Source organism: Triturus cristatus, chromosome 6, assembly GCF_964204655.1.
Source record: "Triturus cristatus chromosome 6, aTriCri1.1, whole genome shotgun sequence".
In the NCBI taxonomy this organism is placed as follows: domain Eukaryota; kingdom Metazoa; phylum Chordata; class Amphibia; order Caudata; family Salamandridae; genus Triturus; species Triturus cristatus.
In genome coordinates this window covers 175,739,249-175,760,854 of record NC_140589.1, presented here as the reverse complement: position 1 = coordinate 175,760,854, position 21,606 = coordinate 175,739,249, and the positions used below count along the sequence as shown (strand labels likewise).

At 43.3% G+C, this 21,606-nt stretch overlaps 1 protein-coding gene across 1 annotated transcript in view; it reads right to left on the bottom strand.

Annotated features, from left to right (window-relative positions):
* PKHD1 (PKHD1 ciliary IPT domain containing fibrocystin/polyductin) overlaps positions 1-21,606 on the bottom strand; it is a 1,788,124-nt gene that overhangs the window by 1,181,285 nt on the left and 585,233 nt on the right. The window contains exon 24 of the mRNA XM_085609531.1: positions 16,167-16,289. Within this exon, the coding sequence (XP_085465657.1) occupies positions 16,167-16,289 (123 nt within the window). The remainder of the gene's footprint in view (positions 1-16,166; positions 16,290-21,606) is intronic.

Genomic DNA, 21,606 nt, shown 5'->3' with positions numbered 1-21,606 from the left:
TTTTGATTCCATACTCATGTCATCTTACATTGGGCTCCCAGTTGCCCAGAATCAAGAGATCTCTACAACATCGCATAATTCACCACATGACTTCCCCCCTCTTATCAATAGACTTTCTTTAACACCTCCAATGTTCCCGCCGAATGCGAGTATGGAGCACCATCATCTAACTGACGAGCCAGCAGGTCAGGATGAAAATGTTGTTCTTTTAAGTACCGTTCCTATATTACTAGATAGCTCTAAGCCCGTTAGTCCACCAGCAAGAACGAGAGGACACCCCAGTTCAGACATGGCCATATGCAAATCAGTCTGACCCTGTGCCTCATGGGAACAATCCAGCCTGAACTGCCAAGCCATGTCTTCCCTGGACCAGAGACAAGCTTCCTAGGACCGGTTTCTGGCATTTCAGCCGTCTTCAGCCAGACTTGCTTGAATCCAGTGGCAAAGTGAGCAAGGGACTCACGTCTGAGCATACCCTGCCAACTTATGGCAAACAAAGCAAAACCAAAGGAAATGATGGACGGAGTGTTGAACATTGCAAGCACTCACCCCCAGTCAACTAATCTGGGTTTAATCCACCACCATTCTTTAGCCCACTCTGCCACCCCAGTTCAGACATGGCCATATGCAAATCAGTCTGACCCTGTGCCTCATGGGAACAATCCAGCCCGAACTACCAAGCCATGTCTTTCCTGTACCGGAAACAAGCTTCCTAGGACCGGTTTCTGGCATTTCAGCCGTCTTCAGCCAGGCTTGCTTGAATCCAGTGGCAAAGTGAGCAAGGGACTCACGTCTGAGCATACCCTGCCAACTTATGGCGAACAAAGCGGTACAAAAGGGGGTGGTGATGATCTGTTGACTGGGTGTGAGTGTTTGATTGGTTCTGATGCTCCGTCCATCACCACCCCCTTTTGTATCCCAATGGAAATAGCCAATCAGATTATATTAACACAGTGGGTGGGTTGGGTGGGTCCGCTTAAGAAAAATGTGGAGGGGGACTGTATCATCATTAATTTTCGATCCCAAACTACCCTTGCCAATGCACCACCTCCATCAGCTTGGGAGTTCAATACGACCCTATTGCCCCTGGGTTACTTCTACAGGCATCTACTGGAAAATAAACCTGGTGTTAACAACAATCCATTAGCGCATAGCTTAACAACACTTTCAATGTTTCGCCCATGTTTTACAATACCAACTCATAATAGATTCCAGGTTTTTGATTCCTTAGAGCATAATGACTGACTTAAATTGGCAAAGGATAAAACTAATACTGGGCATACTCAGGAAAAACGAGACATAACGGGTACAGAAGTAATGGAGCACTGAAGGCAACCGATCTTTTTGCCAGTATTGTCAGCACAGGAACTATTAATACCAACTATTAATAGTGTTGCAACGGATGATGTACCAGGTATAACTAATAGTGGTACACCCTCAGTAATGTTGGTCAAAACTATCCCAAACAATGTACGTGTAGTACCTCTGATTGATATAATGGGAGGTGACCCAGTCCTGGAAGCAGGCTATAATTTAGTAACATGGAACATTGCAGGCCTCTATAGAAAATTGGATACTCCATTTTGGTTGGATTTTATTAGGGCAGGCTATGACATCATTTGCCTCCAGGAAACATGGTGTAAGCAGAGTATTTATGTAGAAGGTTATACCTCACATTGGCTAAATGCAACTTCATTCACGGCCGGAAGAGCCAAAGGTGGTCTTCTCATTTTGATATCCAATAAACTACTTATGTGCAAGATTAAAAGTTACACCACAGTAGATACCCATTGTCAGGTATTGTGATTAGAATTTACCAAAGGCAATGATCTTCTATTGGTGAATTACTATAATAATGTTTTTGACGCAACTAGGGATAAAGTTTTAAATCCACTTGAAAAAGAGATCGAAAGGGTTTTAACATTGTCACGTAGACAGACCATTATACTTTGGGCAGGTGACTTTAATATCCAATCCTTCCCTCTGGCTACGAGTAATTCCTGTGGCTTTAGGAGGGAGATCGGTGATGTTGATGGAGTTGATTATTTACATTTTCCGCATTGTAAGTATGGTACAGCACTGAATAAATTAATGGTAACATTTGACCTGGATCTTTTAAACTGTACTAAGAACAAGATCAACACCAAGTGTCCAACTTTTACTGGTAGGAATGTGCAGACAAATATCGATCACATCCTTCTCTCCAGTAATACTGAATTTTCTAATTTACGGATTGAGGAACAGGTTTTAAGTGACCACAATAGTATTTCCATATCTTTACTATGTTGGGGAAAAAAGCAACTTAATGCTTCAGGTTGCACTATTGATGTAGCTGCTACCCGAACAAATGGTATGAGAATAAAATGGGCTGGAATCGATCCCCAGAAAATGCACAAGGAGGTAGTAACAACGTGTAGGAAAGAGATAGACTGTTGTCTTAACGATGAAGTCACCCCTGAGACTCTGCTTCATAATTTTGTTAAAATTAATGGAATTATAGAAGCCCTATTTACTAAAAAAAGTCATGGTAAAAGGGAACCAATTTTAGGGTGGTTTGATAAAAACTGTACTAGAACATTGCACATTTTAAAACACACCCTGAGCATTAGGCCACGGGATAACTTATCCATTAAAATTGCACGGATCAATTATAAATTGGCCGTCTCTAATAGGAAGAAAGAACTCCAAGATCAGGCTTGGAACAATCTTAACCTAGCAGCAGATACCAATAACAGTAAATTGTATTGGGAAACTATTAATAGCCCTTTTTTGAAAAATGACAGTGTACCAAAAATAACTTCATATGTAGAATGTAATGCATGGATTGAACATTTTTCGAATATTTTTAACCCTGATAGGTCTATTTTAAATTCAACTATGTGTAATGATTTTTTATGGCTATCTTTACTGCTGTCAGTAAGTTTAGATGAAGTATATGAGGGCTTAATTAGTAGTAAAGGAGGCAAAGCGCCTGGCCCAGATGGGGTGCAGGTGGATTTATATAAAACCGAAATGAATCTCTGGGCCCCAATTTTAGTTCGACTCTTTAATGCAGCAGCTGAAGGTAGCCTCCCGGAGTCATGGGGCCAGTCTGTAATTGTCCCTCTGTACAAAAAAGTATCTAAATCTGAGGCGTGTAACTATCGTCCCATCTCTTTATTAGATGCATCAATAAAAATAATGAGCAGAATTATCCTGAAGAGATTGGATACATGGGCAACTGAGAACGGGATTCTATCAAAAGTTCAATATGGATTTAGGAAGGGTCTGGGGACATTAGAACAGTGTATTAACCTTGACCTCCTTATTAATAAATACACTGTTGCCAAGGAAGGAAATTTGTATCTTTGTTTTGCCGATCTGAGCAGTGCCTTTGATCTTGTGGATCATGCCATCTTGTGGCACGTTTTACTTGAATTAGGGGCACCTAATGAAATTGTACATTTCCTAGCTAGGTTATATGAGAAATTAACTTGTAAAGTACGCTATGGACCTGCTGGTGAATGTACCCCTTTTTTCAGGGCCACAAGAGGCATCCGCCAGGGTTGTGTTTTGGCACCACTTTTATTTTCATTATTTGTTAATAAAGCCGACTCAACCCTTGGTCAGATCTCTGCAGATGCCCCGCTTATAGATGGGAAAGCGGTGCCTATTTTATTATATGCGGATGACGCTGTCTTATTGTCACGTACTCAGATTGGTTTGCAACGACTCATTAATGAGTTTATTTCTTTTATCGACAGCAGAAAACTCATAATAAATAAAACTAAGACCTTTGTGATGATCTGTGGAAAGAAAACTAAATTATGGGGGCCATCCTTTTTCATCGATAATGTAAAGATGCAAACGGTTAAAATATTTTGTTACCTTGGTTTAACGTTCACGGGGGATGGGAAATGGACACAAGAACATGATAACATTAGTCTCAAAATGAGCAGGAACACCAACAGTATATTCAAATTTTCATCCAAACTAGGGGCAAGACGAATTAGAGACATGATGGCGATGTATAACACTAGATGTGTCTCATCCGCACTTTATGGAGCGGGTGTATGGGGTCATAAATGTAGCCCAATTTTGCAGCAAGATGAAAATAGGTTCCTTAAGAAACTTCTGTGTGTCCCACCCTCAGCATCAACAGAATTAGTTCATGAGGAAGTGGGAATCGAATATATCTCTGATTTGGCTGCATTACGTCCTCTGGCTCTTTGGCGTTCGATCTGGTCAAAGCACGAGACATTATTTACTCAAGCAATCATTAAAGATTGCTTAAGGTTTGACCATTTTAATCGAATCCCATGGCTCAAATATATCCAATATTGGTATCATCTTTTATTTGAATGTGACATTTTTCTTGAACCTGAACTTGCAGCTTTAATCCCTAAAAAAGAGTTGAAAGCGAGGTTTTTATTATATAAGAAGGAGATAAGAGAAAGGTCATCTAGGAAGCTATCAACCGTTATTTTTTATCGGGATCTAGACTTAAGCTGTGGTTTCCAGACCTATCTATCTACTGTTACACGTAACTCACACAGATCTGTCTTAACTCGACTCAGATTGGGAATCGTTCACCATTTAGTGGCATTTCCGCAAATGAAGTATGGTACCAATTCCTTGTGTCCATGTGATAACACATCAAGACAAAGTTGTTGTCATTTTTTACTATTTTGCAAGTTTTATCAATCCGTGAGAAAATTTTATCTAAAATCTATCTTTTTAAAATATAATGTTCGATCCACAAAAATGGCTATGAAGTTAGTATTATCTTTAGAAGGCCCTGACATCTGTTTTTATGTGGCTTTGTATATACTGAAATGTATAGCTGCCAGGAAAACAATAACTATTTAATATGACCGCCCAAGTTTATAGAATATAATGTTAGAAGGCGTATCAATGTGTTCCTGTCTGTGCATGTATATAAATTGATTACCAGGCACTCTTGGCAGGATATTTCGCACTTAAGTATATTGTGTGGAATTTGTAAATACCTCAAAGTTTTTATTGTATCTGGTTTTTAAACAATATTTTGCTCAAATATTTATTTTTGGATGCCCATTTATAGACTGTAAACGCGATGGGTTTTTAAATATAGTGATTTATTAATTGTTTTACAGCTATGATGGGGCTTTTTGTGTATGAAATATTGTTTGTTTATTGCTCTGCTTATATGGTTGTATTTTATAGACCGAATAAAAGCATAAGAATCGAATCGATTAAGCAAATCGTAAATCACTTTTTTTCACTCTAATCGCAAACAAACATTAGCAACTACTGCAGTTGGCAGTTACTTTGGAAAACTTTTGTAAAGTTGTGTTTGTTTACTTCAGTCTGCTTTGGGTGAGTAAGTCCGTCAAGAAGCAGGTCACATGGGCTAGTAAGGATTAGCAGGACAGTTACCGTGCAGTCAAAGCAATCTCCAGTCTAGTTCCAGGCTCTTTGGAAAAACCACCATAGACATCATTGGAAAGTTCCTGATAAAAGCGATACTGGATGCTGAAGATGCTGATGATAGTGTGGATGCTGATCCCGTTGACAGGATCTTCCTGGGTCCACCCCTTGGTCCACAGTGGGGTGATATTGACCACAGAGGATGATGTTCTTCAAAGTTCTGGTGAAGTCCAGCCAAAAATCCGTTGCCACTGGTCTATTGGTCTCCAGTCACAGTGAACTCAGTGGTGCCCTTTAACTGAGGTTAGTGTCTGTCTTGTTTGACCTAACAGCACTCCAACAACTCTACCTGTTCCAGCAGCCTCAGGTGCAATTTTCGAGTGTTGGGTTTTGGTCTCCCGGGCTGCGCTTCAGTGGTCAGTGGATATCAAGCGATTGTGGCTACCAACTCGCCAAGGCACATTCTTCAGCTTTTGTGGCTCTGGTGCAGTCCATTCTTTGCTGCAACCTTGCTTTGCTCGGTATATTGAACAGTAGGGCAGTCCTTCTTTGGTCCTCTCTCCAGTCCAGACATGATCTGAGGTCTAGATGCTAGGGAAGCCACTTTTATGCTCGCACCTTGCCCGCAACTAGCCCTGAAGGGATGCAGTGACTACAAGTCAATGGCCCACCACGTCCCCACCCGACTGGTCATAACTCCCTGCTATGTTGCATCTCGCTGTCCCAGAGTTCAATATTCTTCTCCCTCTCAAGATGGCAGAACCCTTCCCTGGGTGTGTGGAGCTTGGTAGCCCACCCTAGAGGTGTGGATACCTGAGGGCTACATACCCCATGAAAATAAATGGTTTGGCAATTGCTTCCTCCTCTCTGTCCTCAACCCAAACCTGTTTACCAGAACAAAAAGAGCAGCCCCTCTCATGTGTGCCCACCATTGAAGCAAGCCTTTTGGGCTCACACCATGTTTGGGCTTCCTGACAGGGAGAGGAGACACCTCTGCCAATGGCAGGCTCTTATTCTCGCCTTCCCTGGTAGTTGTTCATACCTCTACCCAGGAGGGCAGAAGGCTGTTTTGTGGCCTGCAACTGCAAATGGCCACTGGAAAATTTGGGAAGCAGTGACAACTTTCTAATGTTGCCTTTTGCTCAAACGTTGCAATAAAATTCAACTTGGGCCTCAAATCGGGTTTGAAAGAACAATTCTTTTTATACCTTGAAGTACTAACTTTAGTAGCCCCATTCAGACATGAACACGGCTGAGTTGTCAGTTTGTAACTCTGTACTTGCAAATAGAGGTACTAGCCTTTCGACAATAAAAATGACAATTTTGAGTTTTTATTGTTAGGACATAAAGACACATGTCCTACCTTTTAATATATAACACCCTGCCATAGGACTCGATAGGCCTAGTGCAGTGGTCACATATATTTCATGGAGACATGTTTTACTTTGTCACACTCGTGGTGACACTATAAGAGCTGCAGCCCAGGAGGGACAGTTTAACTTACAGGCCCAGGGTATCCCTGGTACCATATACTAGGGACTTGTGAGTAATTTAACTTGTGCCTATTGAGTATAAGCCAATCAAACATATGTTTTTAAGGGTCAGAACACTGCAACTAAGGCCTGGTTAGCCGACCTCAGTGCACTCTAAGTAAAAAAAAAACAGCAGCATCTGTTCCAAACATTGGGGGTGATTACGCAAAAAGAGGCATTTCCTTATATGTTTGAATCCCAGAGGAAATGTACATGTGCAAGTGCTATTGAAGGCATCACTGAAGGTCTCCTGTGCTTCCTGCAAGCGCTACCATAACCAAATGTCACAGTAGCTGTCCATTTTGCAACCTTTACAATAATTTTTGTTTTGATTCTGAAACATCTTCAAAACAAATTGACAATTATCTTCACATATAAAGTGACGATGAAAGGCATCTTCATGTTAGTCGCTCACTGCAGATTAGTGCCTGATACACAAAGAGTTAAGTCTAATAAGTCTGCGCTCATAGATGTACACCTACATACATGTATGTGTAGATTTATTACTTTTGGGTATTCAGAAATATAAAAAAAAAACAAATTGGGAAGCTGCACCAGGGGCAGGTCCATACATATTCCTGTGAAGATAACGTGACATCCCTATTGAATCCTATTCCAGCCGTGGGAGGTATTAATTTTGGTGAACTCTGCACAGGGAAAACAGGACCACCGCCGAAAGCGCGCCAAAGGCAAGCCCGTCTGCGCCCGTCAGCTACCCGGAAGCGCCCAGCGCCAGCCACTATGCTCAAAACGGCAATTTGGGTAAGCAAAATCAGGCATATACCTCCAAACAACTCCATTCCTTTAATGCTATCCCTAGTTGTATACACCTGAGTATGGATACTTTAGGCCTCTCTGTGCACCGTTACACTGCCTGCAACTTTCTCTCCAAAATACCAAATCTAGATCCTGTGGTGACTCAGAGCCGGGCCCGTCATTAAAAGCGGCACTAATAAATGCTTGCTCTTTACCTAAGCATGCTATTGATATTTATGATCTGCTTAGGGAGGAAGTTCTTGATGCTCTGTTTGTAACAGAAACCTGACTGACAGAGTCGTTAGGCTCAGATATCTGGACAGCCATTCCAGAGGGCTATAAAATTGTATGGAAAGACCGGAAAGAGGGTAGGGGGCCTGGTATTATATTTAAAGACTGCTACACCCTGACCCAGTTGCCCCAGGTGAACATGGAGATGGAAGAGATATTGGGATTTACTTTAACATTTTCTCCTAAACAATCCTTATCAAGGGGCCTTATATATAGACCACCCGATACACCGGTTGGCTTTGTTCGGGCTCTGTGTGATATAGTTTCGCCTTTGGTCCTGAGGTACGGACACTGTGTTTTGATGGGAGACTTTAACTTACACATGGATAGTGATTAACTAACTGATAGTCATATTCTGATGGAGAGCTGTACTTCTATGGCCCTTACGCCATCTATTAATGCCCCAACTCCTCTGGCCGGTCACATGCTGGACCAAATATTCACCTCTAAGCCCCTTGCTGTCGACCCTCCTGTACCTTTGGTCTGGTCCGACCATTTTCTCCTTAGATTTAGATGGCCAAAATTTAGTAAGGTCCCTCGCAAAGAGAGCAGACCTCCCTGTAAAGTCAGGGCTTCCGGCAACTTTGAGGCAGATTTGTTGACTAATAAGCTAGAGGCCTTGAGTCCCTCTCTGACTGTTTAATACCGATGTAGGCCTAGTCGAGGACTGGATTGAGTCCGCCTATCATTCCTTGACTGTGGAAAGTAGCACTAAACAGTCCCGGTTTAAAGTGCTGAGTCCTTGGTTTTTTCCATCTTTAATAAAACTGAAGCTGGCATGCAAACGCAAGGAAAGATTATGGCGGGCTAAATATTGTCCTTTAGCTAAAGCAGGCTATAAAGCAGAGTTAGGAAACTACTACAAAGAAATCAGAATAGCTAAAAAGTCCTACTTTGAAGCCAAAATCTTGAAGGCAGGCAATCACTCACAAGAGATTTTTAAAACCATGAGGTCTTTCACTATGCCGGAGGTAGGCTCCAATATAGAGCCTCCCACTAAGGACTGGTGTGAAACACTGGCCTCCTTTTTTCAAGAAAAAATTGCGTTCATCCAAGCCAGCCTCCCTACACCTGTGATGGATTCTGGCATCTTGGGGCCATCCTTAGAGGGGACCAGTACTCAAGAAGTTCTCAAAGATACTGGATTCTCCTCTTGGGAAGTAAATCCTCTGGACCCTTTCGACCCCATTTCTTTGGAAAATTCATTAAGGCACTAAAAGGCCTTAAGACGGGCTCCCCCGTGGATCCGGCCCCCACCTCCATTCTGGCACTGGAAGCTGAGGCAATCAACCTTCACATGAATCAGCTACTAACTGACTCCCTCCTTGAGGCCACGGTCCCCATGAACTGGAAGTTGGCCAAAGTTATCCCTCTGCTGAAAAAGGCTCAGGCCAATCCCTCTGACCAGGCTAATTACAGGCCGATCTGCCTGCTTCCAGCATCTTCAAAGATACTAAAAAAGCACGTGAACCCGCAGCTATCCTTCTTTCTGTAAAAGAATGGCCTGCTCCATCCTAGCCAGTCGGGCTTTCGCCCGAATCACAGTACGGAAACAGTGCTGTTAGAAGTGGTGGACTCTATCCGAATGAGTCCAGAGGCCGGTGAGAAGGCACTGCTGATGCTGTTAGATCTATCGGCCGCCTTCGATACGGTATCATATTAGATGCTCTTGACACAGCTTCATGCCATTGGCATCAGGGGTTTGGCCTGGAAGTGGCTAGGTTATTTTCTAGAAGGGAGGGGGCAGGAGGTCTGGTGTAACCCTTTTTCAGTTTCCTCACGCTCATTGGAGGTGGGGGTCCCACAGGGTTCGGCTTTGAGCCCAACCCTGTTTAACATCTACCTCACTCCTTCAGCTAAGGTGGCTGAATCATGGGGGGCCAAAATTGTGTCCTATGCAGACAACACGCAGCTGTTGTTTACATGGAAAGCTACGATCTCTGCCCAGGTGTCCTAATCAGTTCCTGCATCACGGCTGTTTTTGGGTGGCTGGCCTCCAACCAGTTGAGATGTAACGCTGCTAAAACTCAACTACTTTTCTATGGTAAAGCGTCGGAGACGCCTCTACATGTCTTCTGGCCTGCGGACGTCCCGGCTACCTCAGAGAATTGCCTGGTGGTGAAAAATCTGGGGTTCAAACTAGGCAACCAGCTGCTCTTCTTCGCTCAGGTGAACACAGTAGTTGGCACCTGTTTTGCTCTGCTGCGCCTCTTTTGGAAATTCCTGCTTTTTCTATCTAAAGAGGCCAGACAACAGGTGATCCAGGCTCTGATTATATCAAGACTGGATTATGGGAACAGACTCTATCTGGGGATGCCTGGCTTTCTGCTGGTCAAGCTTCAACTCGTCCAGTGTGAAGCAGCCCAGACCATTTTTGAGCTCCCCCGAAATTCAAGTGTGTCACACCTACTGAGGAGCCTTCATTGGCTCCCTGTAAGAAAAAGAATAATTTTTAAAACCCTGCTTATCACACAGAAAGCTCTCTACGGGGAAGGACCTAGCTACCATAAACGTAGAATATCCTTCTATTCTCCTCATAGACAGTTACCCTCCGTCGACCTGTTGTTGGCCAATGTCCTTCGCTTTAAAAAATCTAGGTCAGGAGGTAAAATGCCACTTCATCTGAGACGCATTGAATCCATTCCACTGTTTCAGAAAGAACTGAAACCATGGCTGTTTTCCTGCCCCTAAGCTTACTCGCCAGTGTTGCTACCAGTCAGTCAGCGCTAGGACACTCTTTGAGTAACAGTGCGCTTTATAAATACTCCGACATCTAAATAGATATAGACCTGTTCAAATGCACACTTCCCCTGTAGCCCCAGCAACTCTGGGGATTATCCATTCTCTTTCTCAACCTGTAAACTGATTTACACCAGACCTTGGCCGGACTAAAACTTCTACTCTACCAGGGTGGAAAGGGGACCAAGAGGAGTTTGTAAAAGCCAACAAACATCCATGTTGGTGGGCGTTCACAGACTTCCAAAGTTAAACATGCCTTGCAAAGCACAATTATCCAACACTTTAGTGGGATTTAATTGTGTGGAGAATTCTGCACTCGTGGGGAAGATTTGCACACACGTTAATGGGCTTGTGCCAAGAATCCCTTTGTGAGTTCTGGGCAGCAAGGGCGTAGCTTCAGGGGTGTACTTGAGGTGTGACCCCCCCTCCCCCCAAATAAATGCATTATTTGCTTGGTAGTTGAGCCTGGGGCATTGAGTACGTTCTACTATGCTTGTGTCTGATTTTTCGTCATCTTTGTTTCAATATTAGGGAAGAGGAGTTGGCCTAACGGCTAGGGCGCTCGACCTCGGACCAGGGAAACTGGGTTCGAGTCTCGGTAATGACGCTGAACATCCTTTGATTCTGAGCAAACCTCCCTGTGCCTAACAAAAAATGAATGTGTGTCCTCATGTAACGTAACTGGTGCTATGTAAAGTGCTCTGATACCCGATTGGATTCGGGTCAAGTTCAGGCTATATAAAACTCTGCAAAAAAAATAAATATATGAGATTATAACTTGTTAATTTTTCGGATCAGAAATTTACATATATTTAGGCCCAGATATACAAAGATTTTGCATTGGGGTTGTGTCACATTTTTGACGCAGCCCAACACAAAATCCTTTTTGGTATTTACACAGTCATGTAAAAGTCGATTTGCATGGCTTTGTACGAAAAGTAACACAATTCAGGAGATTGTGCGGCCTTGCGTTGCTTTGCACCAGGTACCCATTGGTTGCAGTTTTCCTTGCATACTCTAAGGAACTTGGCCCCTCCAATTCAAGTGGCCTGTAAAGGCTCCATTTAGGCAAGTGAAGGTAAAAGACAATGTAGCTATTATACCTTCTCTATCAAGTTGAGCGGGAATAGTAATACGAGACAGACAGCAAAATTAAGCTCCCAAACGGCTCTTTTAAAGGTCTCTTGCTAAACTGCCGGCCCCTTCCAAAACACAAAGCAGATATTTTTAGCATTGTAAGTGAACAATACCCAGATGCGCTCTTTCTGGTAGAAACCTGGCTGGGTGATTGTTCTAAGCCGGATGTCCTGGATGCTCTACCTTTGGGTTACAGCATTGTGAGATGTGACCACATAGGGCAAAAAGGGGGTGGAATTGCAATTATCTTTAAACAAATCTGGAACTGCTCCCTCAACAAATAGACTCTCTGGGTAGTGAGGCGGCGCAATTTTCAATTAATGTGTCGAACAATCAATCTCTTACAGGTCTGTTGCTGTACTGTCCTCCAGGTCCTGCAGTGAATTTCATCTCAAAGATAATGGTATTTTTTACTGCGCTGGCTTTGAGGCATAAAAAACTGGTCATATTAGGGGATCTTAATCTACATTTTGAATCAAAAGTCAGACTGTCCGACAGTCTTATCTCTTATTAAAGACTTACAAATGCTTCAGCTATGTCAAATAGTCGTGGGCCCCACCCATAAGAAAGGCCGTACATTAGATGATATTTTCTCTAATGACCCCTCTATGCTGCTGGAAGACTCCATGAAACTACCCTGGATGGACCACTTTCTGATTCCTTTCTCGTTCCCGATAAATAGTGTTCGGGACAAGGTCTTAGAACTGCATGTCCATAGAAGGAACTGGGCCAATGTTACACCTAAGAATTTTAAAACCGCCCTGGAAAAAAACAAACTTAACATCGAACAGGATGCCACATTAAGATACGAGACAGGGCCAACTGAAACTATTGATACCTTGGCCCCCCGAGCCCGGAGACAGAACAGGAGAGCGTCACCCTCAGCACTCTGGTAAAATTAAGAACTAGCTGCATTGAAAAAACAATGTAAACACCTTGAGCGGGAATGGGGTAAAGACTACAGATCCATTGGCCGGACTCGCCTTCTACCAAAAATGCGTAAGACTAGAACGCAAGGAGTACTATGCCCAATGATTGATTCAGCTCTAAACCTAACTAAGGAACTATTTTTCCTGCTCAAATCTCTGACAAAGGCTAATCTCTCTACTTCGAGCAAATTGTGAAACAATATCACAAACTTCTTTTCTAATAAAGTATCTAAAATTTATGAAAACTTTCTAAACTCTTTCAGAACGGAAGGTATAGATAGGCGCAGAGAACAACCTGGTGACTTGATGGATCTCCCGATTCCTTCTATAACTGAAGTCAGCACTATCTTCACATCCATCAGATCAGGCTCGCCCCTTAATCCAGCCCCACCCAGAATCTTGCAGTTGAGGATCTCAGTGATAACCTCTTCACTGCAAGAGCTGTTGAGATTATCCATAAGATCTGGCACTGTACCCAAACACTGGAAACATGCTATGATAATTCCCATCAGGAAAGATCTTTCAATTGATCCTTCCATACTAGATAATATGAGACCCATCTCCCTTCTTCCGTTGGGGGCAAAAATATGAGCGAAGCACGTCAATAACTGCCTGACTAGTTTCCTAGAATCCAATGAGTTGTTAGACCCTACTCAATTGGGTATTAGGGCAACATTTTCCACTGAATATGCCCTTCTCCTATCTGAAGAAACAATGAGGCAGAATGCCGACATGGACAAGACTTCGGCCTTGATACTACTTATACTGAGCGCATCTTTCGACACAGTGTCACATGACATACTGACCCAAAGGCTTCAGGATTCTGGAATTGGAGGCAATGCCCTGAAATGGTTCAGTTGTTTTCTATGGGACAGATCCTTTCAAGTTACACTTAAATCCTGTGCTTAGGACCTGTTTCACTCTACGACAGGGGTCCCTCCGGGCTCTATCTTGAGCCCTACCTAATTCAATGTATAGATAAAAAAAAACCTGGCCGACATCATTAAAATTCATCATGTCCAAGTGGTGTCATATGCCGACAACACCCAACTAATAGTAAATATGTCTGATTCCACTACCATCTCGGCCAATAGGTTCAAGGCCTGCTTTAGTGACATCGCATACTGGATGAAGAACAACTGCTTAAAACTGAATCCTAACAAAACAGAGATTTTAATGGTTGGAAGAACTCCCTCAATTTGGACATCAGCCTGGTGGCCAATGTCTCGGGGCAAACCTCCAGCCCCTAAACACAAGTCCAAGAACCTGGCAGTAATCTTCGACTCAAAATCAACTTTTGAAGACCAAATCAGGAAAACTGCAGGGAAATGTTTAGGTACTCTTAAGACTCTTTAGCAATAACGTACAATTCTAATCAGGTCCATTTGTCGCCTGTTCTCCAGTTTCGATTTATATTAACTGCTCCTATTAATTGCTCCTATATCCTAGATTGATCTATGGTCCAGCACGGGGACACACCGTTGTGGTGTAACCAATCGCTCTACAAATGATATTATTATTATTTGGCATTCCATTAGTGGTGCATGGGCATTCCCGTGCATCCATCATAGATTTTGAAGCAAGCCTATATTTAAAAAAAGTTGCAAACATATGTTTGCATCACAAAGGTGCGCCTGCCTGAAGCTGGTCTAACGAGGAGAAATATCTTTATTTCCACTTTGCACGTGAACTGTATTCTGCAACACAAATACAAAGCAAAAAAATGTAAGGATAGTTTTTGTGCGTGAAGGTAACCCTTCCTGCACAAAATCTATCCTGACAATAATGCAGACTCCCTTGCACTATGGTGCAAGAGTGCCTGCATTGACACTAGGTAGTGTGCCAGCGCATGCAGAGAGCAGGCCTGCACCATTTATTTGCAGTTACGGCGCAGTTCTGCTCTCTTCAGGTAACTTTGGGCAGCAACATCGCTTGTTGCGCTGCGTTGCGCCACTTCTTTGTAAATATGCCGCCTAGTGACCGGATTATCAGAAAAGTAGTAAATCTGCTCCCACTTGAATGAATGCAAATGTACTACTTTTTAGAATTCACAGACATTGGGAGTTAGAAGACTTGAAGAGCTACCGATCGCTTCGTTCAGAAGGTAAAGGGCTGCTTGCTGTCCCCCGCTGTAGAAAACTCTGAACTGGGGGCAAAACTTTTGCCTATCTGGCTCTGAAAAATTAGACCATATTGCCCATTGAGCTGCATAAGTGCACCAATCTCCTCCTCTTTAGGAAACTCCTAAAGACAGAACTTTTCTGTTACTGATTACTCTGACATGGCATACTCCTCATCTGCAGCGCAGAGATACCCCTTTTGGGGTGATCCCGGCGCTTTACAAATCCCATACAAATACAAAAATACACTAGTCTCAGGTTTCCAGGCTTACCGATCGTAATCCAATAACCAACCAGTGATGGGACGAATGCGTGCAAAGAGGCCTACATCATCTTGATTGAGGCATTAGCAAATGGAGTAAACACAGACAAGGTGGCAGAGGACTTTGCTGGATTTACTTTGCCTGCCAAATTTAGAGATGTCTTTCAGATTGATGGGCATCTCTATACACTGACAGAAACTGCCATCATGGGAGTCTTGTCAATGTAGGAAAAGTATAACAGACCGCTCCGTCAAACATAATGGCTGTCCATCAAACATTTCCAAAGCTTTTATTTTTCAAAAACAAACTCCCAAAGCAGGGGTTTGTTTTGAAAAAAAAAAAAACTAGTAATCCCCACACCCATTTTCTTCAGTGGAGTGGGGGTAAATTTCTTTTTTTACCATCCCTCACTGCTAGAATATTCCTAGCGGTGATGGATAGTAAAAAAAAAGGCCAAATACGAAGGATGGTCGAATGGTTTATTTCCGATGGCACCTGCTCTATCGGGCTATCGAAGGAAGTTTTATACTGACGGAGTAAATTTTACTCCATCTGTGAAAAACGTGCGTCTCAAAATCGGGTGGATGGACCTTGAGTTTTGCAGACAGGATACTCAGTCGCCCAACGATACAAATGAGTACAGACTCCTCGCCTTATGGGACCAGTCCATCCCAAACCTTGATCACCTCACACATTCACCCTGTGGTCCACTGCTTTTTTGGTTGGGAAGTTTGAGATTCACCCCTCCCGAATATCAAGGAGTAAGCTACGCCCCTGCTTGGCAGGTGTAAGGTTACATTGGTCATACATAAACACATTTATGACCCAACTTGCCTTTGTGAATATTCATCCTAAAGTCCTGACATTTTATTTGCAGATTTTTTCAGATTTTGTATTATATATACCTGTTTATGTTTTAGCACACAGCGTTCTGTTTTATATTCCATAACATAGGCCCCGTCATACGCACATGTACGAGATAATAACGGAATTATTCATGCCAGTCCTTACCTGAGGGAGCTCATTCGCAGTTGCCAGCATGTCGCCAAATATTGGCGCAAGAAAAACTCCACCATCATAAAGAACACGAGATGTGACTGTAGGGTAAAGGCCAGTGAGGTTCTCATCAAACACCTGGGAAATAAAAAACAGAAAGACAGGTAAATAGCCTCCAGATGCAGTACTATATTAGAAAAATTTAGTTGTAGCCTAATAATCCTGCATGCCATACAATCATTATTTTAGGACATGAATACTGCACAGCACATTAGTGTTCCTGACGTTTCAGGACACTCAGTGGGGGGAAGAGAGTTGTCCACGTGTATTCTACCTTCGGCTGGTCACTTTTCTTTGCACCCCCTCCAACATGGTGTCCATGAAGGTTCCATATTGGGTCCTCTTCTCTGTTCATTAAACACTGCACCTCTTGCCTCTGCACCCTCTTCCTTTGGACTTTAGTCTATGTGAGTGTTTTCCATATGTTGGTCTTCTTTACAACTTTTAAGGACATTCTACGCAATTCAAGTCCAACCCTTTTTAATATTTATATGTCCCCCCCTGGCGGATATTACCTCCCCGTTTGGGATCCACACAGTGACATACGCCGACGACACTCAGCTTGTCGTTGCACTTAACCAGAGCGACAAGACGCCTATCGACCTCTGTTCTTGCCTCGAAGAAGTGGCAAAATGGATGAGCTCATGTCATCTAAAACTTAACAGCGGAAAAACCGAACTGCTGCTGTTAGGCAACCACTTTAATTTTAAATCAAACAGCATGTGGCCAGCCTGCGTGGGTCCGGCACCATCCCCAAAAACAGAGATCAAAAGTCTTGGCGTTTGGTTAGACCAAGAACTTTCATTTAAAACGCAAGCCAGGAAGACGGTAGCATTGTGCTGTGGGCTGTTAAAAATGCTACGCAAGGTGCTTCTCCTTCTACCCAGCCAATCCAAAAAACTGCTGGTCCAAGCTCTAATTTTGTCCCGAATAGACTACGGCAACGCCCTCTACTTAGGCGCCCCCAGCTCAGCAGTTATGAAATTACAGATTGTGCAGAACTCGGCCGCAAGGCAGCTTACGGGGACCCCCAATCGGTGCTCAGCAAGACCTTCTTTGCGTGCCCTCCATTGGCTCCCGGTGCAGGGAAGGATCCATTTCAAAGCCCTGTGTGTAGCCCATAAGTCTCTGAGAGGAACCGGACCACCTATTATCAAATATCTGATCTGCCCCTACAGAGCCAACAGAGGACTACGCTCAGATGAGCTTTACTTAGCAGTAACACCTAGGATCAAGAAAGCCAGAAGCGGGGGACGGCTCTTTTCCTACAACGCTGCTAAACTTTGGAATGCCCTCCCTCTGAACCTCCGCAAAGAAACCAACCACCTCACGTTTTGAAAACATTTAAAGACCTGGCTTTTCCCGTAGCGGCGTGCTCCCTCTTTGGTTACTGCTATAGCGCTGGGATGCCATGCGCTTTATAAGAACCCTTTTCATTTCATTTCAATAACAACACCATCTGTGAAAGCCTCGTCTTCGTTCAACACAGTATGATACACTCAGTAATCGTAAACAAGGCGAGCAGAAACAGATCTTTCATGCTTCCTGCCACTCTTCACCCCATCTAGACCTCCTCTTTCTCCATCTGCCCACAACCGGGTTCCAGTGCGTGACTCATTTATTCTCATCTCCGTAGACTTATTTCCTCACATGTGCAAACTCCTGTTCGAAATATGCAAATCTGTCATTTTCCACAATCCATGTTATCAAACATCCTATTTTTGCTCATCTGAAACTGTAGTGCACTTTTTAGTGGCCCTTTTGATGCATTCCATCAGTTCTTCAATCGATTTTCAGCCGCACTGTCCAGCACTGGTTTCAATTCCCAGCCAGTGTTTCCACGCTTCAGACCCCAGTCTCTTCTCTGCCTCATGTATCCTTCAGGTGGTTAACTTTCCATGCTCCGTGCCAGTGATGCTTCTCTACCATGGGCTCCTCTGCCCACCCCCACGTATTGATCCTCTCTCATTAGTGTCATACTCAAGAATTTTGGGCCTCGGGCAAGAAATATTTTGGGGTCCCCTGGTCGGAACAATGTTCACTTTATATCTCATTTTCACTTAATTCAGAGGTAGTGAGTTTTAGAGAGTTGAGGTAAAGAGTGGGGATGGGGTTGGTAGGGAGGGGTGTGGATTTATTGATTTGTGACGTAGTGATTGAGAAAGATGAAGTCGAGAAAGGTAGGAAGAGAGGGGAGAGGTTGAGAGAGGGACATAGAAGACAGCAGGAAGAAAGTGCAGGGTAAAGGGGGGAAACAGAGAAGTAGGGAGGTAAAGTGGGGAGAAATTATAGCATAAACGATAAGTGAGGTACAGAAAGAGAGGCAAATAGAAAGAAAGAAAGAAAGTGATGTTTAATGGGCACGAAGAGAGAGGCAAAAGTAGGCAAAGAGAGTTGGCGATAGAAGAAGAGACAGAGAAAAGGCAGAAAGGGAGGGAAGTGAGGGAAGACGAGAGCCGGAGAGGGAGAAAGACAGAGGCAGGAAAGTAGAGAAAGAGTCTATCCCAAGCATGTTACATGAGGGACCCATGGAAGTTGGTGTTCTGGGCAATTGTTAACTATGCCCATGTCTTAAAATGTCTGTCTCCCATCACACCCTGCCTCTCTATCTGTAATGTCCATTTTATAACCAGAACACTTGGTATTCCTCCTTTTACACAATTTGTATTTTAATTCATGTCTCCTAGGTGCATAGGACCTAGATTTGTCTTCCTAGCTCCATCCATTCTTCTCTTGCTGACAGCCTTTTTTTTTCTTGCTTGCTAGGTAGGGCTCCATTCTCCCCCTTGTTCTGATGGGCGCATTGATCCTGTTTCATAGTTTAACTTTCTTACTGTAAGTAGTTTTGCAATGTTGTTAAGGATATTTATGAAAACATTATACGAAAACAGAAAAATTGAATTAAAACAAAAATAGCTGACTCTTGATCATCATTCACTAGCAGTGATACTGGACGGCCTAGAAACCACCTACACATTGGAGTGTTAGATGGTTCTGATAGAGCGTTGCTGACGCGAAAATTGTAGGGGTGCACCATATTCATTGTTAGTCAGCACCCGCATATAACTAAGCATGTTATCAAAGAGTAATAGAAATGTATTCATTGAAATAGAAAAGTAGAATGTAAACAGGCCTCGAGAGAAGAGAAAGGCCACCAGTTATCACGAAATGTATTGGTGTATGTGTAATGCTCAGTATAATAATGTCATGCATTAAGAGACATTAAGTCATGTTAGAGGAATGAAGAAGGTAGTTCTCTTAAGTATAAGACGAATAACTAGAATTGGTAGTTGTAGTGTGTTTAGTTTGAGGCCTAACCATGTATGTAAAGTGAAGGCCTTCGTTTATTTTAGCCATGTTTTATTAGGACGACAGGATTTTAGCAAAGCTTAAATTGCAGTGAATTGTGAAACCTCATGATGTTAGGGGTTTTTTCTGTTCAGCATTTGGCTGCAGGTACAAGGCCATGTAGCTCGTCAGTTAGAATAAGTCTTTGTTCAATTGGAATGGAGACAGAAGGAGTAGACAGGAAGGGAGGGGATTGGAATGTAAACGTTGCAACTCCTGGTACAGAAAAGGCCTGGGACCCAAGGTCGAATTCATGGAAAGGAAGATGAAAGGATCCAAATGGAAATCTACTGAAGGAAGAAGCTGCCTGGAGGGGTGTGCTAAAGGGCGTGTACAGCTTTTTGGGGTTTTGTATTAGGGACAGAGCCCCATGGGTTGGGCAGACGAGACTTAGGAGAGGGACTGAAAGGAGCATTATAGATCGAGCTCTCATATGGTGAAGACTTCTTAGGAAGTTTCACTGCTGACACCTTTTATGTGATCCTCACCTGGAAGGGAATGTTGAGTAGGGATGTCACCCTAGAATAGAGTAGGGACAGAAATGATTTGATTCATGACTTTAAATTTTGATATCACAATTGCCATAGGGTACTTGATGCTTTTGGAAGCCGTAATCCTGTTTAACTTTAGTCGTATGCGGATACTTCGTAGACTAGCATTTGTATTAGTCCCCATATATCTTTTGTGCCTTGTATTGAGGTGCCTATATATTCAGATGTTTTTGCTGATAATAAAAGGTCAACCTCCCAGATTATGAGTCTTCTTTTCTGAAATGTCAAATTGCGGTAAATACGATTTGATAATTGTGTTTCTTCCCTCTACGCTATTTTGCAAGTAAAAAGATCCTGGCGACCTGAGTGGGTTCTTGTAGATAATTGGATGAAATCAAGAACCGGCGTTCCCAGTTCTCAAAGCATCCGAATTTGGATTCCTGGATTATGTCTGCTCCTGAGAAAAATGCTCTATCCTTGAACAGGCATCTAGTAGGACCCGTGTAAGAGTATATCACCTTCTGAGGAGGAGTTAGCTGTCTCTCCGTGCGCATCTCTCCACGCATCTCCTCCGAGGACAGCAACTTCAAGGGTACTGGATTCAGCTCGTGTTCTGCAAACCATTCCAGGGGCCCAAGACAGGAGACATCTGTCAGTGCGTACACTGAACCTGCAAGGCTTGAGACTGACTTTCCTAGCCCAGGGAAGGCTGTGGTGATGCCAAAGGAGTTTTGCCAATGGCTAGTAACCACAGTCATTACTCCCAGCTCCAGTCCACATTATGGAGCACTGTGCCCGGGGATCCCAACACTGCTTGATGTCTTGTCTAATCCGGTCAGGAGACTATGCCATGATGGTGAAGCCAATCTCCCTGACCATAAAGTAAAGTTAGTCTGTAAGTGAGATCTTTACAGCTCTTTCTTTTGAAAAGGAAATCAGGAATCACTCCACATATCACAGAATGCTTGAAAGTGCCTGATGCAGCTCTGGCTCCATTCCATGAGGTAGATAGCCAAGCACAAAGCAAACAAATGATGGATGGAATGCTGGCTTGGCAGTTCAGGCTGGACTGATCCCATGAGGCTCAGGGTCAAGACTGATTTGCATATGGCTGGGTTCAAACTGGAATGGCATGGTGAGCAAGAAAACGATGAATTTAGGCCCAGATCTCTGTACTGGGGTGAATGTATGACATTGTTCTGCATTCTGTCCATCAACTGTTGTTTTTGCATTTATGCCCAGATGTGGGTCCCATGCTCTTCATGCCACTGGAATCAAGCTATCCTGGCTGAAGAGGGGTGAAACCCCTAAACCTGTCCTAAGATGCTTGTTTCCAGTCCAAGGAGGAACTTGCTTGGCAGTTCGGGCTGGTCAATTCTGATTAGTCACAGGGTCAATAGTGATTTGCATATGTCTGGGGTCAAACTGGAATGGCAGGGTGAGCAAAAAAACGATGGATTTAGGCCCAGATCTCTGTACTGGGGTGAACGTATGACATTGTTCTACATTCTGTCCATCAACTTGCATTTGATAACCAAGCACACAACATGGATCCT